General features: G+C 52.4%; 2 protein-coding genes across 2 annotated transcripts in view; one reads left to right on the top strand and one right to left on the bottom strand.

Moving 5' to 3' along the window:
- Positions 1 to 2,422: 2,422 nt before the first annotated feature.
- On the top strand, positions 2,423 to 3,603 carry LOC102022349 (collagen alpha-1(I) chain-like). The gene is made up of 2 exons (XM_005394291.2): positions 2,423 to 2,627; positions 2,891 to 3,603. Exons 1-2 carry the CDS (start codon positions 2,488 to 2,490, stop codon positions 3,297 to 3,299), a joined length of 549 nt encoding a protein of 182 aa, XP_005394348.1. The 5' UTR covers positions 2,423 to 2,487; the 3' UTR covers positions 3,300 to 3,603.
- Positions 3,604 to 7,021: 3,418 nt separating this feature from the next.
- Fbxo47 (F-box protein 47) overlaps positions 7,022 to 8,355 on the bottom strand; it is a 27,264-nt gene continuing 25,930 nt past the window's right edge. Inside the window, exon 10 of the mRNA XM_013519121.1 lies at positions 7,022 to 7,948. Within this exon, the coding sequence (XP_013374575.1) occupies positions 7,706 to 7,948 (243 nt within the window). The 3' untranslated portion in view covers positions 7,022 to 7,705. The remainder of the gene's footprint in view (positions 7,949 to 8,355) is intronic.

The following is an 8,355-nucleotide window of genomic DNA, read 5'->3' on the forward strand; positions in this document are numbered from 1 at the left end:
TCAGGCTTAGCTGGGAGCTGCCTGCCTATTGCCGCTGCCCTCAGGAGGTGGCAGGCTGAGTTTGTCCCTCGCTCCCTGTCACCTGTCCGTGGCTGGGACTGAGCAAGCTCGCTGGGGTGCCCTCCCATCCTGTGCCCCTGTGGGGAAAGCTGGAGCTCAGAGTGTGTCTGGGGAGTGAAGGGACAGCCTGGGACAGCCGTGGTGGATGAACCTGTCTGTCCTTGATCTGGCCGCCCAAGGCAGCCTTGGCAGTGTGATCTGTTTTTATTTTTTGAGGCAGGGTCTCATCACTGTGTAGTCCAGGCTGGCCTTAAACGCACTGTGTAGCCCAGGCTGGCCTCAAACTCTTGGCGATCCTCCTGCCTCCGCCTCCCAAGTGTTGAGATTACAGGCGTGCGCCACCACACAACAACGTTATCCTTCCATCTCCCTAGCAGCCCCATGAGGGAAGTGCTGCCTGATACCCATCTTACCCAGACAGCTCCGTGAAAGCCGCATGGCTTGTGGCAGGGCTGGGCCTTCTTCCCCAGGGTAACGCAGGCTATCAGGTTGTAGGCCTGGGCCCTCCCCGGCAGGTGTAGCCCTCTAGGAGTCACCTGTGCTTTGCATGGCTCCAGGTGCCCAGGGTCTGTGACTGCAGCCTCTGACGAGGGTGGCAGTAGAGCAGAGACCCCAGCCCCTGGCTCTGCCGCCTTGGGGAGGGGCATTTCCTCTCTGGCCCTCTCTGCTGGCTGCTGGCTGCAGGAGGCAGAGAGCAAGGGCTTCTCTGAGCTGGGCATGATCAGAGTGCCAGGACCACAGTCCCCAGAGCTGGGGCAGAGGGAGGAGCAGAGGTGGCCCTCGCCCAAAGAAGGCCCAGGAGCCAGCTGCCTGCCCCGCCCCGGAGGAAGGACGGGTGGCACCCCGCTTCCTAAGACCTCCCACAACTTCGGAGGGCTGGAAGGGGCAGAGGACTTGGGAGGACATTGCTGCCAGTGCCATCTCCACCCCCTGTCCCAAAGCCTCAGTCTCTGCCTCCTGGGGACACCTGGGCCAGTGGGAGGAGTTCCTGACCCACTCTGGGAAGTGGCCTGGGCTCCTGAGGCCTAGCACTGCATGTGTGTATGCGGATTTCTTAATGTTTTAACCCAGGCCCTTCAGAGCAGCTCTTTGGAGGCCTAGTGTGGTGGGGCATGCCTATAATCCCAGCAATGAGGAGGCTGAGGCAGGAGGATTGCCAGAGTTCAAGGACAGCCTGAACTATATAGGGAGACCCTGTCTCAAAAGCAAAATAGGCCGGGCTTGGCGGCGCACGCCTGTAATCCCAGCACTTGGGAGGCTGAGGCAGGAGGATCGTTGCGAGTTCAAGACCAGCCTGAGCTACAAAGTGAACTCAAGGCCAGCCTGAACTGCATGAGACCCTGCCTCAAAAAGACAAAAAACAAAACAAAAAGCAGCTGTTTGAGGTGAGGCCAAGGAGACCAGGCCTCAGAGATGGCCAGGGAAATGTAATACAAAATAATTGAAACTTACAGAAGGCACAAAGCCATGGAAGACATAACTGCGTCTTTAAAAAGAATGAGATATTGGTTGCTTTTCCCTCAGAAAAAACCACTTGGATCTGTGTTCTAGACACTTGCTCCCCCCGCCAGGCTGGGGGTCCAAGCTCCGGTGGGTGGGACATTAAGGGACCCCCTCCCCCGCCCCCGCTGCATGTGCAGCTCCCTGCGGACACAGTACAGCACCCTATAAACACTGGCTCCATCCCCAGCGATGCCACCTGCAACCCACATGAGACCGTTGCCCACATCCCCCCAGACAGGACCTTTGGATCTGATCTTGCCAATGGTCCACCCAGCTGCCAGGTGTTATCTTTCTGATATAATTTGTCAAAGAAAGGAAAAGGGAAGAAGAACAGCAGGCGGGAGAATGCGTTCACCCGGGGTACCTGGGCGAGTTGAGTCCTTCCCTGCCCACCTCCCTGGCAGATGCTGGGCACGGAGGTGCAGACAGTGTTTCCACACCACGAGGCAGGCCTGGTTTCCAGGCAGACGCCCAGCCGCTTAGGGCGGCCTGGTCCAAAGCACAGCGCCCTGGTTACCACTCCCGCCTCGTGATTGGCTGCTGGGGCGGGGCGGGGCGCGGATGGACCGCAGCATCCTTGGTCTCCCCGGGGAGGGGAAGAGGAGCCATCTCGGCGGCGACAGCGGCCTCTGCTCACGGCGCCCGACTCCCCAGGATCCAGGGCCTCCAGGGCCGGGGACTGCACGATGCTGGATATTTTCATCTTGATGTTCTTCGCCATCATAGGCCTGGTCGTTCTCTCCTACATCATCTACCTGCTCTAGGGCCTGGGAGGGATGGGGCTGCAGGGCCGAGCTCCGGCGGATTTGTGCTTCCGGCCATTATTTCGGGTATTGATTCGAAAGCCAAGTGAAAGGAGAGCTTGTTTTCCTATTTATTTCTCACGCGTGCTGATGTAGCGTCTCTTGGGCTACTCTGAGAAGAATGAGACATGCAGGCCTCCTTCTTTGGGACCTGATTTCCAGTGGAGGAGGAAGCCCCCCACCCGGGATCGTCGGGAGGATGGAGCGCCGCGCGGAGAGCGACCGTCCGTCTCCAAGGTGCGGCCCGAGGTGGGCGCGCGGGTGAGCGTCGGCGGGCCGGGCGGCTGCAGGTAAAACGCGTCTCGTAGGCAGCGGGTGGCTTGCGCCCGTGCCAGCGGGGCTGCAGGAGCGAGCTCGTTCGGGACTTGCTCTCCTTCCGCGGGGCGAAGTTGCCTGGAGGCGGGTGGGGCGGGTCCCAGCCGCGGGCTTTGGCGAGGAGGACGGGGAGCGCTGGACTCCGCTCCTAGCCGGGGCGGGGGTGCCTGGCCGCCGCGCCGCGTGAGCTTGTTTGCGCTTTCCCGCAGCGCCGGCTCCGGGCGCCGAGGCCGCCGACTTCTCCCCGCGCCTTCCGGACCCCGCGCGCCCGGGCCAGCCCGGGCCTTGGAGCGACGGAGGCAGCGGCGCTGGGGACAGCAGGGCCCGGCGCGGGCACCGCAGGGTCGAGGCCTCCCGGGTCACGCGGGGCCCCGCGGACGCAGCGCAGCGCGGAAGCTCGCGGCTCCAGCTGGAAGCTGTGTCCTCGCGCCCCCTCCGCCCGCCACGTGTCTCCCAGCCTCTCCCGCCAGGGTGAGGACGATCCCGGCCGTCGGTCATCTGCACCTAAATGTGAGCGAGGGAGTGGGCGGGGCGGGGAGCGCCGGGCTGGGCGCGCAAGGCCTGGGTTGGTCCCGGCGCAGGAAAAGACAAATTATTGAAACAAAATGGCCATGCTGATTTGAGAAGGAATTTCTCATCCCAAAGTGAGTGGGATTTTTTTTTTGTTGTTGTTGTTGTCAAATGTTCTTTTTGTGGCAAAAAACTGCCAAAGTATTTCCCTGTCCAATTAAAGTTGAAGAAACTATGTATTTCGAGAAACTATATTTAGGGTATTGTCTGTTCCTTTGAGAAGTTTGTCATAATTGTTTGATTTTCTTTTCTAGCTTAGACAAGGAGGAAGATTAAGTTTTTTGTAATAATATTGTGTTCAATTATGTTTCAAAAACAAATAAAATTGAAGCATTATATGTCACAACTAAAATGGAAATCTTGCATATTAAGAGCGTGGTGAGCCAGTCACGGTGGTGCGTGCCTGTAATCCCAGCACTTGGGAGGCTGAGGCAGGAGGATCGCTGGGAGTTTGAGACCAGCCTGGGTTACAAAGTGAGCTCAAGGCCAGCCTGAACTGCATAGTGAGACCCTGTCTCAAAAAGACAAAAGAAAGAAAAGTTGGTGGTGTATGCCTGTCATTGTCCCAGCTACACAGGAGGTTGAGGCAGAAGGATCACCATGAGTTTGAGGCCAGCCTGGGCCTGCACACTCAAATAAATAAAATAAAATAAAGACTCTGGACAAGAAAAACACTGTTAGTCAGGTGTGGTGGTGCACGCTTGTAATCCCAGCACTAGGGGAGGCTGAGGCAGGAGGATCGTTTTGAGTTCGAGACCAGCCTGGGCTACAAAGTGAGCTCAAGGCCAGCCTGAACTGCATAGCGAGACCCTGTCTCAAAAAGACAGAAATAAAACAAAAACAAACAAGCAACAAAACCCAAAAACATTATTATTAAGGGCAGTTGATGGGGCTAGAGGTACAGCTCAGCAGGAGAGCTTGGGCCTTCCATTTGTGAGACCCTGGATTTAACCCTCAGCACGAAATGAGAAAAAGACAAGGTTTGCTGTGGTGGTGCAGGCCTGCAATCCCAGCCCCCTGGTGGGTCGAGACAGGAGGGTCCCTGTGATTCTGAGGTCAGCCTGCACTGCACAATGCTTCCCTGGCTCAAAAAACAAAACAAGCCAGATGTAGTGGTGCACGCCTATAATCCCAGCACTCGGGAGGCTGAGGCAGGAGGATTGTTGTGCGTTTGAGACCAGCCTGAGCTACAAAGTGAGCTCAAAGCCCACCTGAACTGCAGAGCAAGACCCTGTCTCAAAAAGACCAAAAAAAAGACAACTTTTTTTTATCATGGTAGAGCTATAATTAATAGTTTAAAAATAATTTCCCCCACAAGAAACTCAATGACTTACCTAATGACAAACTGAACAAACTAGAAGTATTTCCAATTGCAAATTACTTTTATTAATCTAAATAAAGCAATAAAATGTAGCAAATATTAAATATGAGGTATCAAAGATGTTTACCAGCTGCACAGCATTGCGGAATACCCGTGCACATTTCACTTTGGGGCAGATGCCGCAGATCTGAGGCCCAGTGCTGGGGGGAGTGGGGGACTCAGCTTCCTGAGAAACTTCCTGAGATGCGGCCTCAAACAAAAACAAACTAAGATAAAGTGAAGTAAAACTAAAAATAAAAAGAAAGCAATGATCTTAGAATATCACAAGCATTCTTCTTAAAATTTAAGATCTTTCAAAGGCTGAACAAGTCTTTTTTTTTTTGCCTTTTTTAGACAGGGTCTCACTATGCAATTCAGACTGGTCTTGAGCTCACTGTGTAGCCCAGGCTAGCCTGGGACTCGAAACGATCCTCCTGTCTCAGCCTCCCGAATGCTGGGATTACAGGTGTGCACCACCACACCTGGCTGAAAAAGTCTTCTTAGGTCTTTATTTTTTTGACAGATTTTCTAGAGTTACATTTTCTTGAAAAAAAAAAAAAAAAAAAAAGTGTTCTTAGTCCTGTGGCGCTTTTTGTTTTTAATCTGGGAGACACTGTCCAATTCAGCTGCCTTTCAAGTCATCTTTCTTGTCCTAGTGATGTGTCAATAACCCAAAAAATGTTTGTCCCTGACTTCTGTCAGGCTTCCCAGCTACCTGCTGGTAGAATTGCCACTAAAGTCACATTACTCATAAGGTATCCAGTAACCAAGCCGGCTTTTTAGCACTTTATTTCTACTCTTTACAGTATGTATATCTATTCTGGTTTTTTGAGACAGAGTCTCGCTGTGTAGTTCAGGCTGGCTTTGAACGTGTAGCGATTCTCTTGCCTTGGCCTCCTGAGTGTACCACCGTGCCCAGCCCCTTTACAATATTTATTGTCATAAAAATCTGTAATCAGCTGGGCATGGTGGTGCACTCCTGTCATCCTAGCACTTGGGAGGCTGAGGCAGGGGATCACCATGAGTTTGTGGCCAGCCTGGGCTACATAGTGAGTTTGAGGCCAGCCTGAACTATAAAGCAAGATCCAGGCCCCTGCCAAAAAAAAAAAAAAAAGTGAGGCTCCATCTCAAACAAAATAATGATGCTGCTGCTGCTGGTAATAATAAAGATAAATATAATGACATGCTATTGAAGTTGTCCTCTAGTGAAGTAAAAAGCATACCACATACCCAACTCAAAGCTGGCTGGGAAACCTCTAGACCAGGGAAAAGAAGTGCTGGAAGCCCAGGCTGCTAATGGAGACCTAGCTTCTGATTTAGAAAAACAGGCAGGCTGAGGGTGGGGATGTCACTTTGTGGTAGCATGCTTGTCTGGATGTGTGAGTCCCTGGATTTGATGCCCACTTCTGTAAAGAAGGAAAAGCCAGAAAAGGGAAAAAATGGGGGTGGGGCAGGGCTAACCGGCCCGAGCAGTTAGCATTATGGCCGCTCTGGAGTCTGCGACAGCCGCCTGGTGTTGCAGGCTGTCCGTGGCACACACCCCTTTCGGTGGCAGTGTGACTAATGGCAGTGCTGACGACAGTGAGACCTGTACTTGCACGTTAACTCCACTGTCAGCCCGGACCCAACTCTTTATCCCTCATGACAAATGTGTTCAGCAAAAGTGGGCCAGTGAACTGGAGAAAACGCAAACTTGGTTACAAATGTGGTATCTATTAATATTTAAAAATAATTTGTCAGCTTCCTTCTCAGAGGGAGTAAGATGAAAGCGTTTGTCCGTCACATCCAGAGAACTTGGGACTGGGGTGTGGGCCAGCGACAGTGCACTTGCTGTGTGTGCAAGGCCCTGGGTTCAGTTCTCAAGGCTGCAAACATGCAAAACAAAAAATTATATTTTTCATCCAAATTTCTGAGGAGGGAAAGATAACACTGTCGCAATTACTGAAAGTTATAAAAGAATGTGAATTTAAAATAATTTACAGCAGCAAACTCTGCCAATTCAAGGGTGCAAGATTCAAAATTTATATCAAGTGGGCTGTGGACATAGCTCAGTGGCACGGCATTGCTGTGTACGCATAGGGTCCTGGGTTCAATACTCAACACTGAAAAAGAAATTTATAACAGAGGAGTTTTAAATTAAGCCAGTGGTCGTGGTGGCGCACACCTGTAAGGCTAGTCCTCAGGAGGCTGAGGCAAGAGGGTTGCTTCGAGCTAAAGGCCAGCCTGGACTCTTGAGCGAGGCCCTGTCTCAGACAACAACAAAAGTAAGTTAGCCAGGCGTGGTGGTACACACCTGTAATCCCGGCACTGGGGAGGCTGAGGCAGGAGGATCGTTGTGAGTTCAAGACCAGCCTGGGCTACAAAGTGAGCTCAAGGCCAGCCTGAACTGCAGAGAGAGACCCTGTTTCAAGAATAAATTAAAAAAAAAAAAAGTAAGTTAAGCCACCCTTCCTCCATAAAATGAGTGCTGAAAATGAGTGTCTCAGAGACTTGGCAAATTTAAGGAAACTTCCTAATACCAATTTTCTTTCTCTAAGATCTTTCTATATATTTAGTAAAATCTTCAAAATAGTCACTATATTAACATTTTAACTTTATTTTTCCTTTCCCTCTAATCAATAACTGTAATTGCCAGTGCTTTGATAAATACATGTAGCAGGCTCTTCAAAGCGGCCATGGGGAGAAGAGGGAAGGGAGCGCGGGGGAGTGAGGGGTGCTGAGGTATGAGGGCAGTGACCCAAAGGGCTGTACCTCCAGCCCCGCCATGGATGAATTCTTCCACTGAGAAGAAAATGAAACCAAGAGAAAAGCCAGAACTTTGCTTTTGCATAAATCTGCAAATGATAAACTCTGGAGAAAAAAAAAATTCTTCCCACCAGCAGGGTCAACGGCTGGATAACAAAAGGCGGGCGCCCTCCCGCTTCCTGGTTCTCCAGCGTGCACGCCCCGGTCCCCTCGCTCTCCCGACCTCAGCCCAGGACAGTTGCCCACGGTTCACCGTCTCCGCCGCAGCTCCTCGCTCCCCATCTCATCGTGGGCCGCTGGGGTTTCCCCCTCCCGGGAAGCCCCAGCAGGGAGGCCGAGGCCGCAGCCGTCAGGGAGCTGCCGCCTCCAGGGCCACGCGCAGCACCTCCTTGTGGAAGCCGGCCTGCGCCTGCACCAGGTGGAACAGGCTCGGGAAGCCTCTGTTGTCGTCCTCATGGCCTCCTACGCCAGCACAGGGACAGACAGCGGGAGAAGAGAATGTCAGCGGTTCCCACGTGCGCGTTAGGAACATAAGATGTTCCGGTCGTCCTAATAAACGCAAGACTTCCTGGTACTGGCCTTGACTCAGACACTAACCACTGAAGTGATGGGAGTATTTGACAACACGGAATTAGAATCAGAGGAAGCCGGGCATGGTGGGCCATGCCTGTCAAACCAGCATGCCAGGCTGAGGCAGGGGGATTGCTGTGAGGTCAAGGCCAGCCTGGACTTCATAGTGAGAACTGCTCAATAAAACAAAACAAACAAAAGAAACCTGAGAACAAGTATACTGGCTTCTGCTTTATTCCCTCTAACTTAGTGATCTTTGACAAGTCAGGTAATTTCTCTAAGGCTTGTTGTTCTCATCTATGACACAGGCTTTGCCAGGCATGGTGGCACAGACCTGTAATCCCAGAACTCAGGAGGCTGAAGCAGGAGGATCACTGAAAGTTTGAGGCCATCCTGAATTACATAGTGAAACCCCATCTCAATAAAATA

Source organism: Chinchilla lanigera, unplaced genomic scaffold (assembly GCF_000276665.1).
Source record: "Chinchilla lanigera isolate Chin_1 unplaced genomic scaffold, ChiLan1.0 scaffold00050, whole genome shotgun sequence".
In the NCBI taxonomy this organism is placed as follows: Eukaryota; Metazoa; Chordata; class Mammalia; order Rodentia; family Chinchillidae; genus Chinchilla; species Chinchilla lanigera.